Source organism: Dendropsophus ebraccatus, chromosome 2, assembly GCF_027789765.1.
Source record: "Dendropsophus ebraccatus isolate aDenEbr1 chromosome 2, aDenEbr1.pat, whole genome shotgun sequence".
NCBI classification, from domain to species: Eukaryota; Metazoa; Chordata; class Amphibia; order Anura; family Hylidae; genus Dendropsophus; species Dendropsophus ebraccatus.
The window spans coordinates 139261745-139281904 of record NC_091455.1 but is presented as its reverse complement, the minus strand read 5'-3'; the positions used below and the strand labels follow the sequence as shown (position 1 = coordinate 139281904).

Sequence of the window (20160 nt, the reverse complement as noted above, 5' to 3'; positions counted from 1 at the left end):
AAAGTTATCCTTAATGAACTCGGATTATGCACACAAGTTATAAAATATACTCTACTACTTGGATGTTATGTTACAGTGGATAGTGGGCAGATTAGAGAAGTGTGCATGTTCTGTCTTATGTCTATGTTAAAGGGTTTTTCAGCCCTAGACAAAAAAAAAAAATACAATTTAATTAGGGTAATATAAATATATAAAAAGTAATACTCACCTGATCCCCTACGGCTGCTGGTCCCAGATGCTCACTGTTGGCTCCTGTGATGTATTAAGCTTCTTGCACAGCCAGTTACTGGTTAAGATGGGTTACTGCTATAAATGATTGGCTAAGTAGCCATTTCCTGTGGGGTCAACATGCCAGAGAAACCAGAAAGTAGTAGGGAGCATCAGGAACCAGAAGATGGCAGAATGACACTTGTGGTGGATCAGGGCAGGTGAGTGTTATTCTTTTTTCTTTTGTGTTTCCCTTTGCAAATTCAAAATAAACAGGACTTTTAATATGTCATTTCTTTTATATGTTGTCATCCAGTTTTTCTTTCTAAGCCAGCCAGTGACTAGTGACTATGCTTGGGTCATTTTCTGCACGTATATGACTTGTCACTTGGAATTAAAAAATGTAGCAAATCATGTTATGAGTCCAAGAAAAAACTTATGTACAGAAAAATACCTAAATGTGTGTATGGGATAAGCGGAGGCCACATATTCCGTAGTGCAGCATACTGTTCCACTTTTTTGTTTTTCTGTCTTTGTGACAAGTGAAACCTTGTTTCTAATGAGAGGGACTCTTCTTACTTTATATTCTGATTAGACCTCCTCATGTGATCAAATTACACATTTACAGGAGCATTGTACTCTGCATCGTGTATGCTAACTTGTTATTTAGGATGACATGCTTTATGCCTTCCTTTCCTGCTGCCATTGCTCTGTCTGTCCTCGCTGAAGACAACAGCAAATTATTATTCTAGCACATGGCCACAGATAGTGCCATTTAGACAGGATAATTGTAAACATCCTATGTTCCGGGCTTGATGGCTGCTCCTTTCTCTGGCTGCTATACAATGACACCTCTGCACTGTCTGTGTTTTCTAAGTCTCTGGCAGTGTTATGTCTGGGGTGTGAGCAATTCTTAATCCCCCGTCTTTAATCCTCAGCCTGTTTCTCTCACACACTGTCAGATGCCACGTATGTTGACGTCTCTCCTACTCCTTACATAATAGAGTTTGCACCTGTCAGTGTTCTGTGTAATCGCATTGCAGCAAAACATATATATAATATATACTGTATATATAAATATATATACAGTATATGCTTTTTTTCCCCCAGTTTCAAAGGGGGCTAAATTCTCGTGGGTGGGACAAGAGGGGGAATCCATATGTCAACATGACTTCATACAGTATCTAAATAATAATGATCATAATTTGAGATGTAGGTATGAAATACATATACCAGGATGTCATTTCTGGATAGGACAATTTCTGGAAGGTGACCAAGATTAAGGGAAAGTAATGACCTCCATCTTTAGGTATCTGGCAATACGCTTCTTCATGTAGCTCGCAATCATCCCCATCATGTGAAAAATCTATCGTTTGGGGAATACTCTAGGGCAAGATGTATTTGTTCTATAGAAAGTTTGTTTGAAAGGGAATGTTAGATGACAGATTAAGTACAGGGATTAGAGAACAAGCTAAACATATAGTCCTAAAGAAATCTTTTACTGCTGATAGAGAAAAGAAAACATCGTAAAAAGGAGGGAGTAACTTTTTTCTACCACTTTTAGCAATAATTCTGTAGAGATTAAAAGTATTATTCATAACCATCTCCCTATATTGTTACAAGATGAAAAACAGCCTGGATTTTAGAGAAGGTAGTTTAATATATACAGGAAATACAGTAGGTGGTATTTTCGCACCAGGTTTGTTTTTTTTGTCAGAAAAGGAAAAAAGAAACTTGTCTTTCATTTAAAAGAGAACTGTAACAAAAGAAAAATTCCAGGGCAGAGGGATGCGGGAACGTAGTAAAGAATCTTACCCATCCCCATGCCCCTGCAGCACTGCATCATCACCTCCCTCTCACCGTCCAAGCTTCAGTTTCTCCTGAGCTCTGGTGTCGTCACGACCCGGCAGGAAGTGCGCACTCGGCCAGTGCCTGTAGCAGTGTCCCACCGCAGTCACTGAGAGGCTTCACAGGCATTTCTTAGCCGAGTTGTGACATTGCAGGAGCTTGAGCTTTAGGAGGCGGATGGGGGTCTGTTAGTGGCAATGCGCTGCAGGAGCACAGGGATGAGTAAATATAGATTATTATGTTCCCCCATCCCCCTGATTGTGCTGGATTTTTTTCTTTTGTCAAAGTACTCCTTTAAGGGAAGTGTCACTTGTGGTGCAAAGAGGTGTAAAACATGCCTATATATGTTAAAAAGTTTAATGGTAAGATCGTGTTCGCATAATGATGTGGTATTTTCTATAAAATCTTACATAAAATGCAATACTTGTCATGTGATGCATTCCAGAGCATGCAAGCATTGCAGTTTACAATATGTAAATATGCAAGTAATTAAACTACTGCATCTTAGAAAGCAGAATACCACAAAAAGCTTATCTTTATGTAGAAATATATCTGCTGCCTCCCGACACTTCGGAGAGGCGTATAATGGTCATGTACGAATAATGGAGGTATTGGGGGTGGAACAGGTTCTTTGCCCCATGTGCAGAGGTGAATGGTGGTGGGGGTTGTTAACCAGTGAGGTTTTCTGGATCCTAAAAATTTACTGCAGAGCCCCAAGACTTGACCCTTTAAGGCCAATTTAAAGTTTAGCATTTTAGTTTTTTCCTCCTCGCCTTCTAAGAGCCATAACTCTTTTATTTTCCCATCTACAGGGCTTGTTTTTTTCAGGAATGGGTGTACTTTGTAATGGTGTCTTTTAATCTACCATAAAATGTATGAAGGAAGCCCGTTATATTATTTATGGGTTGAAATTGGGGGGAAAAAACACAATTCTTCAAAAAATTGTGTGTGTGTGGGGGGGGGGGGGGTGTTCTGTGTTAACGTAATGGACGTTATGGTAAAACTGACATGATATCTTTATTCTATAGGTCAGTCTGAATACAGCAATATGCAGTTATGCAGTTTACATGGCTTTTCTAATGTTTTACTATTTTTATTAACAGCAAAACTTTTCTTTTGCAAATAGGTGTAAATATGATGGCCCTCTTGTGACTCTTATAGTGCTTTTATTTTTTCACCTACGGGGCTGTATGGGGTGTCATTTTTTGTGCCATGATCTGAAATTTTTATTAGTGCTATATTTGTGTAGATTGGACGTATTGATTATCAGACCAATACCTTGGTCTGGAGTTAGTTATAGGTCAGGGCTTGGGCGATATGCCCACCTTGCAGGCATGCAGAAGGCCCAACAGTTTTAAGTGTCACTCTCGTTATACCTTTCAAAATCTAAATCAGATCAGTAGATGTGATAAAGCAAGTTTGCAATTTAAATTCATTTTTTTTTTAGTTATCATGGAAAACACTTCCTGCACTTCCTGTTTTCTGATTCTTTTTCTAAAAAAAAAATAAAAACAGTCAGAAAACAGGAAGTCCTGTGTATCCCAGGCCATCTGAGCGCTCACAGAGAGAAGGCAGTCATGTGATTGATGGACACATGGAGCCGTGACTCTCTGTACTGGCTAGGCTTCCTGTTTTAAGTCTCTTTTTTTTCAACCAGCACAAGTCACAAAATTTGCCTTCAGGAGACTGGACCTGGATTTCTGGTAAGTTCAGCTTGGTTTTACAGCATGATGACAACAAAAATAATAATGAATGTATATTGCAAACTTGCTTTATATTACATCTACTGTTGATTTAGATTTTGAAAGTTATAACGACAGTGACACTTTAATAGTAGTTTAGAGTAATGTAACATGTCTTTTTGAGGCACAGATTGGGGCACTCCCAAGATATGGAGGTTGTTCCTCTGAGGACTGTCTTCCAGGTCTTACACTTTGTCCTATAAACGCCTATAGTTCATGATCATCTTGTGTAGTTGTGCTAGGTTTGGTCTTCCATTGTCTGTAGCAGTGTCTCTGCTGTCTTCAGACGTTCACCTGCAGCTGCTGTATGACATCATTGCAGGTCCTTTACCAATTCCATCCATGGAACCAACACTGACAAAGGATGGCTGCCTATATCAGTGTGGTCTCAGTGTGTTGTAGATTCCTTGCTGTGTGCCAATATTGAGCACACACGGGGACCCTGTGCCTTGCCAGACAATGAGCTGCATCTCACAGTTTGACAAGGGCTGGTCCAGTACCCCCAGTTATTAAAAATAGACATGACCTACTTTAAAATTATATGTCAGTGATTTTATATGTCATCATCCAATTCCTGTTTTTAAGGTGTCTCTACACTGATCATTCTGCTTGGTGAGCATAAGCTTCATAACTGGAGATACAATCCAGGGGTTTCATATCCATTATGGATGCCCTTCTTACAGCAAAACATTGGACAAACTGCATTTCCTAAATGAACATTGATGCTTCTGTATAGTACCTTTGGCACAGTTAAAGAAACCCAGCCACTTTCGCTTGCTGTAAATGTCCCAATATTAGCCTACATGTTGTACACCCTTTCTCCGTGTTATTATATATATAAGTGATTAATATAGTAATCCTTTCTACAATACAAAAAGAGTGGCACTCCCAAGACATTGCAAATACTTGTATAACAATGTTTTTTTCCATTGTGTGCATTTTTCATGGTGGGAATGAAGAGATCAATGTCAATTTACCTAGAAATGGTAATTACATGTCTGCTGAGTTATAATGAAAATCTGAGAATTTATTCATTATTATTGTTGTAGCACCATTAATCATCACTGTTTAATGTAATAAATGTGTTGGGACTTGGTACAATTGGCTGATACAGTAACCGTGTGACCCATATTTTACAGCCAGTGATGTGCTGGTCACACCCTACACATAAACCATGTTGACTTTCTTTACCAGACTTGCAGTGTAGAAGGCCCAGATATCAAAACAGTCAGAAAGCATCACCTACCCAGTTTATAAGAGGATTATATTCATATTGTAATTCTACAGCCAGGAAAAATTATTTGTACTGAGAAATTATTATTATTATTTATATATATATATTTTTTTGAGCTGTGTAAAACAGACGTGTTGCCTATGTTCCTCAAGCCAGTAGGCAACTTAATCAACTTTTATTTAATTTTACGGCTTTAAAAAAAATGAAAACTGCTTTTAAATACTAATTAACTAAATGTATTTAAAATTGCTCTATTACTGTCCTTAACCCCTTGTTGACTGAAGGTCATTGATGCCCGAATGTCTAGGTCAAATTAAAGCAATGTTCCACCTCGTCTTGCCTTAGCTTTTTATTTTTCCACCTACAGGGCTCGTTGGGGTGGTTCAGCAATCCTGCAGTTTTGGTTTTTTTTTGCGCTTTTTATTCACGTTGTTCAACAAAAATGCTATACTTTAATATATCGGACAATTCTGCATGCTGCGATAGGTTATATGTTAGTTTTTTTTTTATATATTTTAAATATTTTTATTTGTATAATGGGAAAGGGGGTAATATAAATGTTTATTGGGGCATTTTTATTAGGGATTTTTAAAAAAAATATGTTTACAAAACTTTTTTTTATTTTTTACACATTTTGTATTGCATACATAAGTCCCTTAGGGGAATTATATATGCAATGCTCTGGTTGCATATACTGATGAATGCTATGCCATAGCATAGCATTCATCAGTAATATCGGTGATCTGAGCATAGAGTCTGCCTAAGAGCAGATTCTATGCACAGTTTTAAGATCCGCCAGGATGGAAGTAAGTGGCTTACCCTGGCCTGTCGGTACAAGTGATCGGGACCCCACAGCCATGCTGCAGGGGTCCCGATCAGTCAGTGACAAGTGCTTGCCCTGTCACTGACTACCTTAAATGTCGCAATCACTATGCATCAAATCGTTTAAGGGTGTTAATGACTGCCAGCTGCAAGACTGTGGCTGCCTTTCATTAGCTCCAGCGCCAGCCACACTGATGGGTGCGGAACAGCTCGCATTGGAGTGCTACCGCAGACATTCAAAGACCCTTCTGTCCAGGAACGGATATATAAAGTCTATGGGGCTGTGTGAGGTGTAAATTTTTGCGCCATGATCTGTACTTTGCATCGGTAGCTTGCTTGCAAATATGCAACTTATTGATTACTTTTCAATTTAATTTTGTCGGATTTGATGTGACCAAAACTCAGCAATATTGCATTTTGGCATTTTTTTCACTTATAGAATGTTATAATTTAATAGTTCAGGCGATTCTGCCCATGGTGATAGTATGTTTGTTTTTATTTATAAAATGGGGCGGGGGGGGGGAAGGAGGTGATTTAAACTTTTAATATTGGGAGGGAGTTTTTTTTTTTTTTACATAAACTTTTAGTCCATCTAGGGGGTGTCTGTGAGCAATACGGATCAATGCAGTGTGTGTGTATATGTGTGTGTGTATACATATATATATATATATATATATATATATAATATATATATATATATATTGTAAGGAAGGGGTCCGTGGAGCCTCAGTTGCGAGTTGGAATGCAATGAAAAATAGACCAACAAAACACAGCAATCACTCAGCGAGAGCCGTGAAAAAAAAAACAATGGAGTATTCATTTAAGAGTCTCCACTGATTGCCCCCTACAAAATTTGAATATGTAAAAAGGGGTCCGTGGAGCCTCAGTTGCGAGTCTCAAAACACGGGAATAGCCAGATATCCCTCTCTCCAGAGAAGGAGAATCTGTTGCCAAGGAGTGCCTCCCAGTGGGGAGAACACCAAACCACCCTGATAAGTAGCCCCTCAAGTGCCAACTCTGTTGCGAGCATTGGGACATGTATGTTTGATTTCTAAGGGCTGCTGAAGCCAGGTAGTAGTAATCCAGCGCTGAGCCAGGACCAGCCTCATTACATTGCTGAGGCCCTGCAAGTATGATGGATCGACCTTTTGTGATTGCTTTGTGGGAGGGCGATCCTGCCACCAAACCACCAGGGATGGCTTCTACAAGCCATTTAAATGCTGCTGTCAGTTTTGACATTTTATTGATAGTACTATATCTGTGCACACTGTTGGGTGCAATTAGAACTCCAATACACTATTTTGTAATATTAATTGCACACCCGTAAACAAAAATCTTGCTTGTTTCTTATCTCATTTTATTCCAATATGTATATACACAAGTTGGCTCCGTGACCGAACACATGCATTTTTATATCACAATTCATCCATAGAACATATACCATAACGGACGTTTCGGTCTAATAAGACCTTTTTCAACTGGTATACTTAGGGGGTTGGTAGAACTAAAGAAATGCCATGTGTTTAGATGTGATCAGCATGGCCGGAGCTCCGGCCATGCTGATCACATCTAAACACATGGCATTTCTTTAGTTCTACCAACCCCCTAAGTATACCAGTTGAAAAAGGTCTTATTAGACCGAAACGTCCGTTATGGTATATGTTCTATGGATGAATTGTGATATAAAAATGCATGTGTTCGGTCACGGAGCCAACTTGTGTTTATACATATTGGAATAAAATGAGATAAGAAACAAGCAAGATTTTTGTTTACGGGTGTGCAATTAATATTACAAAATAGTCAGTTTTGACAGCGACATTTTAATGGTTGATTAGCCAAAGGCAGCGATCAAGTCACACTTTTCCCCGGCTGCAGTTAGCAGCTGAGCGTGGCGCAGTACAAAAAAAAAAAAGTGTTTTCAACTTTTAATGGGGGAGGAGCTTGGTAATATATAAAAAAAAAAAAATATATATATATATATATATATATATATTATTATATATTATTACACTTTAAGTAAAAAGTAAGTAAAACAGGTGAAATTCTGTGGTGGAGCTACCTGTCATGGAATCCCATCTGCGTTAGTGTCACACAGTGACTCTGTGGGAGGGCTCGTGTGCCTCCGCTTCTGTCGTTCTCCGCTCAAAGAATTGATGTTTCAATTCTTTGAGCGGAGGCATGCAAACCATCCTTTAGAGACACTGACGATCAGCGTTTAGACGAGAAGAAATAGATAAATTGTTAGACGAGAAGAGATAAATTGTTAGAAAAATAGTTATTGCAATAGTTTTTAAAATAGCTTAAGCCCATCTGACACATAGGATGAATCTTTGAAAGACTGTTTACAAAAAGTGATCTGCGAATTTTTAGCGAACAACCAACGACGATTTGAGAACATGTTGAAAGATCACAATGAATGATTTCTCACTCGTCGTTCGATCGTTCGCAGCGTTTACACGAGCCGATTATCGCTAAAATGCGATCATTATTGCGAAAATTAAAACAATAATCGTTCTGTGTAAACCCACCATTAAATACTGTTATATACAGTATATACTAATTGTGACATTAAAGAGGTTAATGGCAGGTGTTATTGCTGGTGATCATCACTGACTGCAAGTACCAATAAAAGCAATAGAACTGTAAAAAAATTGCGACTTTTGTCAGTCTGTGCAGGCATGATAGGTCTTCCACAAAGTATATTAGATCGGGACTTTATACATAAATTAAGCTGTAATGACACAAAACAGGAAAACCCTATTTAAATGTGAGTCAGGTAGGGTTATTCACATGGCTGCCCCTGTGCCATAATTCCGATTTCCATGTGCCTGCTCATTGCATTGCCCACTCTACTCAGTTATAACAATTGGCTACAGTCGTACAGTGCCCGAGGGTAATAAACAAAACGAATGGTTGTGCACATGATCAGATGCTAAAATAGCTAATGTTTGTTCTTGAATATATCACCACACAGGAAGCTTCTGTGTAAGAAAAAGCTGTAATGGGCATATGGTGTGCAGTGCTTTTCAAGTTGGAAAACTGCTAACCAGTCTCAAACAGTTTAACTTCTTCATAGTCTAAGCTTAGCATAAGGCTGAATTCACATATAGCAGAAAAGCTGTGCATTGTACTTTCAGATGACAGTGGCAGGCAAGTGGATAGAATGTTACAAATCCATCACACCTATTGTACATTGCTGCAGAAATGTTACGGTGGTATGGGGCAGCTTCTTCCTGCCCTGCCAGCCTTCATTAATTAACCCCTCCCTGTTTATTTATAAGGAGAGAGATATCATGGGGTGGGAAAATGCCACAGAGACTGCCCCCATGACTCTGAGCCCCATTCCCAGCCTGTGTTATAACTATGATTCCTCTCTATTGCTGCAGCATTAGAGGGAACAGACATCATTTTAATAAGACTGTCTGGTCCTATGTCACTTGGGCAGCAAGAAACTGATGGCAGGAGTAAGAATAAAATTCTACTTTTGTATGTTCCGCCATTGTGAGGGATTTGTTATCTGTTTCATATACAGATGATTTTGAAATTGTGGAGTTTTACTAACAACAACAAACAGCAAACTTATACAGTATTCTGCTTCCTTCTTAATATTTCCGGTGTTATCTGTCATCAGACTTAGGGGGCTTTTAAACCTTCTGAACAACTCAATAAATGCAGACAAAGTGCTACTGAATGGAGTGTTGAGCCCCCTTCATCATCATTCATTATAATTGTGGGTGCTCCCAAACTGTTTATATGGCTGACACGCTGTGTCAGTACAGTAGAAAATTCTGGTAGGTAGACCACCTTCCTTTCAGGCACTGTAATAACAGGATGTGTGAATGCCCGCCTATGCTTTGTAAGAGTAGCAGAAATTAGTGACAGAGCCAGTTTGCAGAGATTTATTCTTTCTGCACATGCTCAGTAGTATACTGTGTCTAGGCAGAAAGCTGTCAATAAGCAGATGGTCAGTCGGGCAGCAGTAGTGCAGTCGGCCTGCAGTTTTGGATATAAATGCAGGCTCTCTGTCACGTTCAGCGTCCTCCTGGTGGCACTTTGTCAAGTACTTGACAAAGACTTCACAGAGAGTCGAAACGTTGTATCTTGTCTGGATGCTTCAATAAATTTGTGAAGATTACTGAACTTGTGTGGATGCTGCTGGACTTTGCCTTCTCTGAACTCTGTTTACCGACTACTACTGGGATTTTAGCCGTACCAGCGTGCATCCTCTACGCATAAGGCCCCGTTCCCACTGAGCAAAACTAGCGGAATTCCCCGGCGGAATTGTCCGCCGCGGAATGCCGTTGGCCTCCCGCTCATAATGGGAGTCTATGGGAGGCGCGCGCTCCTGCTCTGTCCGCGCTGAGAATGAACATGTTCATTCTTCATCGCGGACAGGGCAGGAGCGCGCGCCTCCCATAGACTCCCATTATGAGCGGGAGGCTAACGGCATTCCGCGGTGGACAATTCCGCTAGTTTTGCTCAGTGGGAACGGGGCCTTAGACTTGGGTCTATCTGGTGCTGTTGGAACCTCCTCCTGTTTTCCATATTGTTTACATCAGCTGTCTCAGAAGGGAGGGGGAGGAGGGGGAGACAGAGAGAAAGGCTCATACACAGATTTTTGTGTTTTCAGCAGAAAGCAGCAGCTTACAACTGGGGGAAGGAGACTGAATAGATAATGACATGTATGGAATGAATTATTAGTTTCACCATGGGCAGCAGCATATCAAAAGTTAAGTTTGAGTGGAATATCCCTTTAAACCTGGATCACGTCACATGCAGATTCACATATGCATCTTTTTATATACAACTTCTTAAGGCCATTTTATTTGCAATTAACTCTCTCATCTCTAGTCAGCTTTACTCACTAATTTTGGGCCCGGATGATTTGTGGCAGAGTGCTGGTGGAGGGGGGGGGGGGGGAAATAAAAGAAGTAACATGCTTTCACCTCCCCCCTCTGCATCGCTGATACCGGTATACTGCAACAGAGTAATAGAGGGGACCTGGGACGTAACGTCAGTCAGTCAGCAGCCGTAGCAGGGTCCTGCCTGGCAAGTCACGTCCTCTGGACCCTGAAGTGGCCAGGAACGGGGGACCAGGGCTGCAGCATACCAGTATCAGCGCTCGAACGGGGGAAGAAAGAGTATGTTACTTCTTTCATCCTCCCCAGCACTCTGCCAAAATTCACCCCAGCCTGGAATTCTCCTTCTGAGGCAGGGTTCCCTCTACGGCCCGTTCATGGCCTCTCTATAGAATGGTGTCTATAGCATGGGCGGAGAGGCGCGCAGCTGTGAACATTTACGCTTTACAGAATCCGTTGGAAATTCTCTGCTCCGGTTATGTAGTGTGAACCTAGCCTAATCGAGCTAGGATAAAGTGGATTCTCTTTATTTATGTAGTCATGGCTATTACTTACACGATACAGCTTCCATCTTATCACAGTGTATTCATGAAAGAATACTGGGGATTGCACCAGTGAAATTCCCCTGATTTCCTGTAATTAGTCATTGCAGATGCCGCCCTCATGACTGTACATTGCAGTGATATTGTAACCTTCTTACCCAATAAGCAAAGTGCATTAGAATGCAGAGACATGTGGCGGGTGACCTGGATGTTGATAAGCTTGTACACCCCACCCTCTTTCGTGTTACCTTTCTCGGCTTAATTAAGTATGACTAATGATAAATAGATTCTTGTAGTGATTTATAACAGATCTGTGAATGCATATATTACCCAGTAATGACACTGGTTTCAGTACTGTAGTTTCAGTATTAGGAGGTATAGAGAATGAAGAATACCATAGAAGAAGCCACTAGGTGACATAGTGAGGAGGAGATGCTGGAATGCTGGATCCTCCTTACAATGAAACCCAGTAGGGGGAATAGAAGGCATAGACACTAAACAGGGAAGCACACTTTTGCAATGGACCCTCTCCCACTAAATTCCTGACTATTGCATAGTGTTTTCCATCTTTCATTTTCTTATTGTCCATTTATTGTCACATAACTGCAGTATAGAATGGCCCTAGGATAATCTAGGAGTATGGAATGAATTACCTTTAAAATCCCTCAAACAGACAATTTAATACTGTGTTACAGCAGCTGATGTAGGCGTCAATGGGGATATGGTACATGCCGTCAGAGTAGTTTGCTGATCCAGCACCTAGCACCAGAGAATGAAAGTATTTCTCAACATTATGGAAGCACAGCCAGATATATTAGAGGGAATCAATCAGCCTGTCAGCGGGCTCTGCGGGGATGATTGACAGGCAGAGAGGCCCGCTAGAGGTCTCTCTGCCTGTCAATCAACCCCGCAGAGAGCCATGACTAATCACAGGCGTCTCTCCCCCAGATGACTAGTTGTCACTCCTCTCCTACCCTCAGGCGCTGCAATAAAACTCCTTTTTCCCTGATGTAAAGCTACCGTCGCAGTTGTGGCTGGTATGCTGCTGGAGCTGCTCATTAGATCTTTAGAGTGCAGCTGGGAACCAGATTGGCACAATTGTGCTGATTAGTTCCCTATAATGCTGTGCTTACACGGAACGAATTTGCACAATAACGATCGAATTCAAACGATAATCGTACGTGCAAACGCAGCAAACGATCGAATGACGAGAAAGAAATCGTTCAGTTTGATCTTTTAACATGTTCTTAAATCGTCGTTCGTCGTTCACAAAAAAATCGCAGATCGTTCCGTATAAACAGTCGTTCACCGATTTTTCCTATGTGCGAGATAGGCTTAAGCGATCGCAAAACGAACTTTCCGTACGATATATCGTTCCGCTTTAACGCTGATTGTTATAAAGAAAAATCGTTACTTTGAAATCGTTAATCGTACGATCAGGCGAATTATCGTTCCGTGTAAACGTAGCATAAAGCTACCTTATCTCTCCGTGTTCTAACAGCTGTCGGGCGGGATCAGCAGTTTGGAATCTGTATTGCAGAGGGCAGGCTCAATTTAAGATGCTAAAATATAGAGGGGTTATCTCGATCTGAGACTATCCTCCTCACCAGCGCTGCACCGTTACTGCTGCTGAATGTATAGAGTGAGCACCCAAGAGTTTACTAAATAGCGTGTAAATCTAAATAAAAGGAAAAACCATTCAGCGCAAAACTAGGTAACCTATGTTCTATAACTGATAGTTAATCCAAACGTGCTTAGGCATTGAAGGTACCTGATAAAGTAGTCTGCTATCGTCCGTCTGCCAGTATACACAAAGGAAGCTTGACTGTGTTCCGAACCCTCAGCGGGGAGCTGCAGTGCATGGTTTTCCCTTTTATTTCAATTTAAGATGCCTTTTAGCATTATTTTTGTTACTTTTGTTCCCCTCCCCCTGAATAAATGATTGAAACTTGTATGTTCTACCTGTTCTATATGAATGTAACATGCATAGCTGAGGAGTTATTGTTTACTTTATCACATTAGAGATCTGGTGGTTTCACTACGTCACAGTGCTAAATATCAAATGAAAAGAGAAAAAAAAATAGAGAATGTGCTAGAAAATAATTGTACAAGCTGGGGTGGATTTGTTTTCAAATCCGTATTCTGCAGAGAAGTTATTCAAGTAGGGCAAGGACCCCAGACAGGGTTTCCAGTATCTTTTTTACCACTATCGTTCCCATGATCTATATATAATACACTTTCAGAAACTGCCTATATATAGAGAAAAACAATTTTCACATTCTTCCGAGAAAGGAAGCAAATGTTGTTTCACGGTTATATTATATTGGGTTATTTTTGATTTTAGTTAGTTTATATGTCTTATTGTTGGATATCTACCACTAGATGTAAATGTTATTATTTTTTTTGCTTTCTCCTGATCATCTTTAATGCTTAAAGGGGAACTCCAGTTAGGAATAATTTGTATAAAAAAAATACTTTGAGTTATATAGAAAAAGGTAATGGCTGACCGGCACTTTGCTTTTGATCTTCCATTGAGTTATATAGATGTCTATAATGTATTACCATGTCTCGGCATGTTCTGCCGCACTATTAGTTAATTGACATGCAATTGAAGAAAACTTGCCTCCCTGCAATCCACTCCATCCCCTGTTGCCTTTGCTGCCTCCAGCCCTTAGGAGACAGAGATCACATGACCACTGTTTCACATTTAGGGTTGCTTAACACCAAGTACCGTATCGCAGCTGATTTTCTGCTGCGGATCCGCAGCAGGTTTGTCTAAACGAATGAACAAAGCATCAAATCTGCACCATCACATCTGCTGCAGATCCGCAGCAGATTTTGCAGTGCGGATTAAATGCTGTGTTCATTCATTTAGTCAAATCTGCGGCGGATCTGCAGCAGAAAATCAGCTGTGATGCGGTACGTGTGAAGCTACCCTAAGTTTGTTTGCCGAGCACAGGGGGTGGGGCATAGTTGGAGAGGGGTGGGGTTAAGGGGGGTGAAACAGGATATTCTGAGTGTGCACCATAAAGACTACTGGGAAATGTATTCTGATAGCAGTGCAGGGGTAGATGAACAGCAAGATATAGACCAATAATGGCTAACCTTGACACTCCAGCTGTTGCAAAACTACAATTCCCATCATGCCTGAACAACCAAAGATATGGCTTTGGCTGCCCAGGTGTCATGGGAATTGTAGTTTTACAACAGCTGGAGTGTCAAGGTTAGCCATCATTGATATAGACAGAGCAGACAGAAAACTGCATCAGAGGAGCGGGACCACTGTAAACCCAGATAAGAAATGTCAGGGGGGACATACATAAAAACCTTAAATTGTTTTTTTTTTTTTTTTTTTTAACAAGGCTGCCTGAAGTTCCTCTTTAATTACATAATATTATCTGTTGGGTTGCCTTAATAATGTATCAAAGCGTGACTACCATTTTAACAAACTTTTGACATTTCATAGTGACATGTCAGAAGTTTGTATTGGTCTGGGTCCTGGTGCTCAGAACCCTTGTTAGAAGGAAGGGGAAAACATGTGCAGCAGGGTACACTCTGCCTCTTCATCTTTGTCTCATTGCTAAAGCAGTGGTGGACAAAATTATAATGGAGCCCTATGGAACTTCCTGTAATCACATCTAGGAAGTTCTTTAGAGCTCCATTATAATTCCTACTTTAGCAGTGAGAGAGAGAGATGAGGAGGCAGAGCGTGCGCTGCTGTACGTGTGTTCCCCTTCGATCTACTGATCGGCAATGTTCTCAGCACCAGGACTGCCACTGATACAAACCTCTGACATGTTGCTATGCAGTGTCAGAAGTTTGTTAAAATGATAGGTACACTTTAAAGGATTTTTACATTTAAAGGAAATCTTACAAGGTACATTACAAAGAAGTATGCGGTACCTCTATTATGGCACTCCAGTGGCCATTTTCTATTTATTTATTTTTTAATTAAATCACTGTAACAGGGATAACCTCTTCCTCACTGTAACAATATTAGCCTGTATCAGCAGGTTGGTATGGTCTAACCTGCAGATGGTTTCCTCTTGTTTACATTCCTTACTGCCCAAGATTATCCCTTACTCATTTGCTCTTTCTAAGACTACAAAGCTGAAGAGTTCTGGGAAGGTCAATGCTTTATCTTTTAGGGCAATTACCGTTGAAGTCATGTAAATTAGTATAGATTTTGCTAATCCCATCAAGTGGCTTAAAGATTCTGGAAACCAACTTGTGCATGAGAGAAAATCCAACAAAGATGATCTGACAAGTGACATGGCCAGTGTATGTCAGTAGGGCAGTGCCAGGGACTGTAAAAGAGGGTGTACATTTTGCATAGCTGGATAATAGATGCATAATTATTCTTGTCCTACTGAACAATACAATGTAGTAAAAGGTGATAAAACATAAATGCATTCTAGTAAACGTGACTTCTCATAGCATGTGCAGTGTTGGCGCCCATCCAGCATACTGGGTGCTGTAGGATCTTTTTATTATTTGGAATCTTATAATCACAAGTTACAGGTAGTAACAATGGGAAAAGGTCTGTGCAGGTACAAATATAGTATAAAACATAGAGGCCTAAACAAACACAGTTCTACCTACACACAGGTGCCTTTGTTTTCAGTACATAGAAAGTATAATAGTATGGTTCCTCAGCTTGTCCATTCTCTCAGCCAGCACAGTAACTATAAAAACACAAAAAGAATAAAATGACAAAGCAAAATGTGAAGCGGACATTTACACCCCACAAGCTATGAGAATCAATGACAAAAGAAGACTGAACATCTGTGTTTGTTTCTACAGGAAGGATGCCAGTGCCTTTGAGGAACCTTCAACAGTTGGCCCTTTATTTGGGTATAGTGTCAGGAGGAGGATGTGCCATGATGTATTATTTAATTCAGAGTAAGTGGAATGTGCAGCCTAAATTATATGCTTCTCTTCCTTTCTCACACACATTGTCTGCATATGCGGAGACGCATTGGCCAGTTCGAAGACTTAATCCAAGTTTCCTTTCGGGAAGCTGCTGTTGTGTCTGCTGTTTGACACATGATAGCAACCTGTAATATTTTATCAGGCTCATAGTGTTGTAAAAAAAAGAAAGATCCCTCCACCTCCAAGATGCCTTCTCTTATTGTCTCTAAAATGTCATAATAGACAAACCTAGGTAATTCCGTAGAATAGTTATTCGGTTACTGCATTCATTTAGAGAACACAATGATTTGTCGAGCATGTGAGAAAGTAACTTCTCCTTTAAGACAGGGTCAGCTGGAATAGGTTTACCAGCAAATACCCCCAGTGATTGGCTTTTACCACCAGAGAAGGCGCATGATGTCCTACTCCCATACCTGGATCAGGGAATCTGTGAACTCCTGGGGAGTATGTGATGCTATTTGGCAGCATTGAATGTACTGAAACATAACATCACAGGTTCTTGATTGAATTTAGGTCTGAGGAATCTGATGGCCAGTACATCGCATAAATGTCTTCATCATGTCTTCACCAGGAACTACTACTACTCTAGCTACATGAGGGTGGGCATTGTCCTGCACCAGTTGGACCCCAGACTCCACTGCACCTGAGCCTTTCATCCCATTAATTTGAGCAGTCATGGTACTGCTGGCTATCACATGAAGGTTTATGCAACCCTTCAAGAATATGCCTTTCCAGATTATCAGTGATCCACTACCAAAACTGGACATGCTGGACAATGTTTCAGACCGCGTAGCATTTTCTACAATATTCCCAAGCTCTATCAATGTGTTGGATGTGAACATGCACTCTGTGAAGAAAACAGGGTGCCAATGGCAGACATGTAATTCTGGTGTTCACTGTGAGCACTGGTGCCAATAGAGGACATTGAGCCCTCATTCTGTCCTCATGGAGTCTGTTTCTCATGGTTTGTTTAGAAACATGTACACCAGTATTCAGCTGGAGGTCACTTTGTGGGGCTCTGGCAAGGTTCCTTCTCCCTTTTTCCAATCTGTGTGAGCAGTCCTGCAGTATTTGTCCCCCCCACCCCACCCACATCCACTTTTTTAGCTGGTATGTAATCCCCTCCCTGCTGTTATCTCACTCTGAGAAAACAGAAACGTTGTCTGACTTTTCTCCGTGTATCAGGTAAATGGTAGGAAATGTTTAATTAAGACTATTTAGACGAATCAATAATAGTTGTAATAAAAAATTTTTAAAGGTGTCCATAGCCTTCAAGCCATTTGTAGTAAACTGCAGAATTCCTAGTTCCTTCAATAATGACATGTTGTTCAAGTTTCTGAGACAACAAATCATCTGCGCACCATCACATGATCTGCTCTGCCCTGTACATTTCTGATTGCTGACTTATTAAAATGGTCAAAAATGGAATTCCCGGCAACTCACCACTTAAACATCATGAAGTTTATTCGGTTACATCACCACAATCGTGTGAACAATAAAACAGCAGAACACGTTTTGGCGATGTGGCTTTGTCAACTGGGGCAGTTGACAAAGTCACATCGCCGAAACGCTTTCCTCGTGCACCACCTGTATTCCACAGAGTGCCGCTCTGATTCTCCTCCTTATTAAGAAAGTCGACACTTTTCACTGGAAGATTCCTATTCAAATCTATTATCTATGGGGTGCAGACCCTGGTACACATATCTAACAATACTTTTATACTTATTTTTTTGAATTTCCACATAGAGAGATGTCACTGGAGGCAGGGAAGGTATCTGCACAATACAAACTACTGTGACTCTATTGCCCTAAAACCCACATACACTAGAGGTTTCTTTGCAGGCACTTACATTCTTCTGCAAGATTAACATGCATATCCAACCATGCCAGATATTCCTGGGCAGATATATTGTTATGGGGCAGTGGCAGCCATTTGTTTGGATAGTGTCCTTTGGGTTCTCGTGACCGCTAGGCTGCTACAGAATTTACAGCCTTGTTCATACACTTGTTACGGCCAGAGCATGGACGCTGACTGGCAGGGGGTCAACGCGTTTTAAGCCATTGTAGACATCCCTAAACAGTAGAAACTTAACAAGTCAAGTTTAACCCCTTCGTGCCACAGGTTTGGAGGGTGAATTTTTCATCCCCGCATTTCAAGAGAACTTAAATATATTTTTTGTGGAATGGAATAGAAATAAACCCCAGAAAATGTGTTTTTGAGTTTTTATTTTTTCAGCATTCACTGTGTAATTAAACATTCCATATTTATGCCATTTGGACTGTCAGTACAGTCACAGCTATAGCAATATTATTGTGTATAGTAATTTATATAGTTATTGTAATGTTTAGAAAAAAACTTTAATGGTGCGTTCACACCTACAGGATCTGCAGCTGATTTTCTGCAGCAGATTTCATTTAAATAACTGAACACAGCATCAAATCTGCTGCCGATCTGCTGCAGATCCTGTAGGTGTGAACGCACCCTAAAGCGATGACTTTGTGACACCATGTTCTGAGACCCGTAACTTTTTTTTTTATTTTTCAAAACTTTAGAGTCATTTGCCCAGAAAGAATACTACTTGGGTGCACTGCAGAAACTTGAGTCTCGGTCTAATGTTTTAGAGATGTTAGGAGCACCACCACTTAAGGTCCACAATCTTCGACTGACTGACAGATACAACCATGTTGACAAGACAACAGCCCAGGTAAGTTTTATACAGTATCTATACTGACTGTTGAGACAAGAACAAAAGTCATACACATCACATTAGAAAAATTTTGTCCCATCAGTCTAGAAAAACATTAATTTATTTTTATCATTTATTGCACATCTTGTCCATAAAAAGCATCACGTGTATACGGGTGGAAAACTGCTTGTTTTTTGTTGTTGTTTTTTTTTAAAGACGCCTATGAGGAAAAAAGCATGCCTAGAGAATACTGTGGTTTGTATCAAATGGCAAAAAACTAGAGCTGTGTATGTAATCATTTGCTATAGCCTCTGAAATAACATAGGCTGTGGTGTTGTTTTTACCCCCCACCCTCCACCTCCAAAAGAAAATGGTGACGTTTTGATAAATGCACAGGGAGGGAGTTATTGAAAATTGTAAACTGCACCTACCTCCCTGCTACCAGTATCTTATTGCTCCATCTCCACTGTGCAGATCCTTCTGTGGTAGTGTTGTTGCGGGTCCCCTCAGCCTATGTAATGTTTTGTCACAATTTTTTTAAATTATAATTTTGGTTATTTTAGTTTTTTGGGGTCGAAGGCTATTTTCATTTCTGTACTTTCATACAAATACACACAAATATATAGTGTTAAAAACATTATTGGGCCATGTTCCCACACTGTCTTTTGTTTTGTTTTTTTAATTAACGGCCACTAATTTTATTTAACCCCTTCAGGACCGGGCTAATTTTAGTTTTTGCGATTTAGTTTTTTCCTCGTGTTTAAAAGGCCATAGCACTTGCATTTTTCTACTTACAGGCCCAAATAAGCCCTTATTTTTTGCGCCACTAATTGTACTTTACAATGACTGACCTAATTTTTCCATAAAGTATGCTGTGAAACCAGAAAAAAAATTATATGCGCAGTGAAATTGAAAAAAGAAAAAGGAATTTGTTTTCATTTAGGGGGGTTTCGTGTTTACGCTATTTGCTCTATGGTAAAACTGATATGTTATATATGTTCCTCAAGTCGGTGCAATTACAATGATATTTAACTTAAATGTCTTTTATTTTATCTGTCAGCTTTTAAAAAATTAAAACCTTTAAAAACAAAACAAAATGTGTTTAAAATTGCTCTATTCCCATCCTTATAACGCTGTTATCCTTTGGTCTATGGGGCTGTGTGAGGTGTCATTTTTTTGCGCCACGATCTGTTCTTTCTTTAGGTACCTTGTTTGCATATATGCGACTTTTTGATCACTTTATATTGCATTTTTTCTGGATTTGATGCGCAGTTTTGCGCTTTGGCA

At 40.2% G+C, this 20160-nt stretch overlaps 1 protein-coding gene across 3 annotated transcripts in view; it reads left to right on the top strand.

Moving 5' to 3' along the window:
- The window catches only part of COA1 (cytochrome c oxidase assembly factor 1), a 52939-nt gene that overhangs the window by 28911 nt on the left and 3868 nt on the right, over window positions 1-20160 (top strand). For all 3 annotated transcript variants that reach the window (XM_069960331.1, XM_069960329.1, XM_069960330.1), the window contains exons 2-3: window positions 16058-16156; window positions 18740-18891. In XM_069960331.1, the coding sequence (XP_069816432.1) occupies window positions 16063-16156; window positions 18740-18891 (246 nt within the window). In that variant the 5' untranslated portion in view covers window positions 16058-16062. The remainder of the gene's footprint in view (window positions 1-16057; window positions 16157-18739; window positions 18892-20160) is intronic.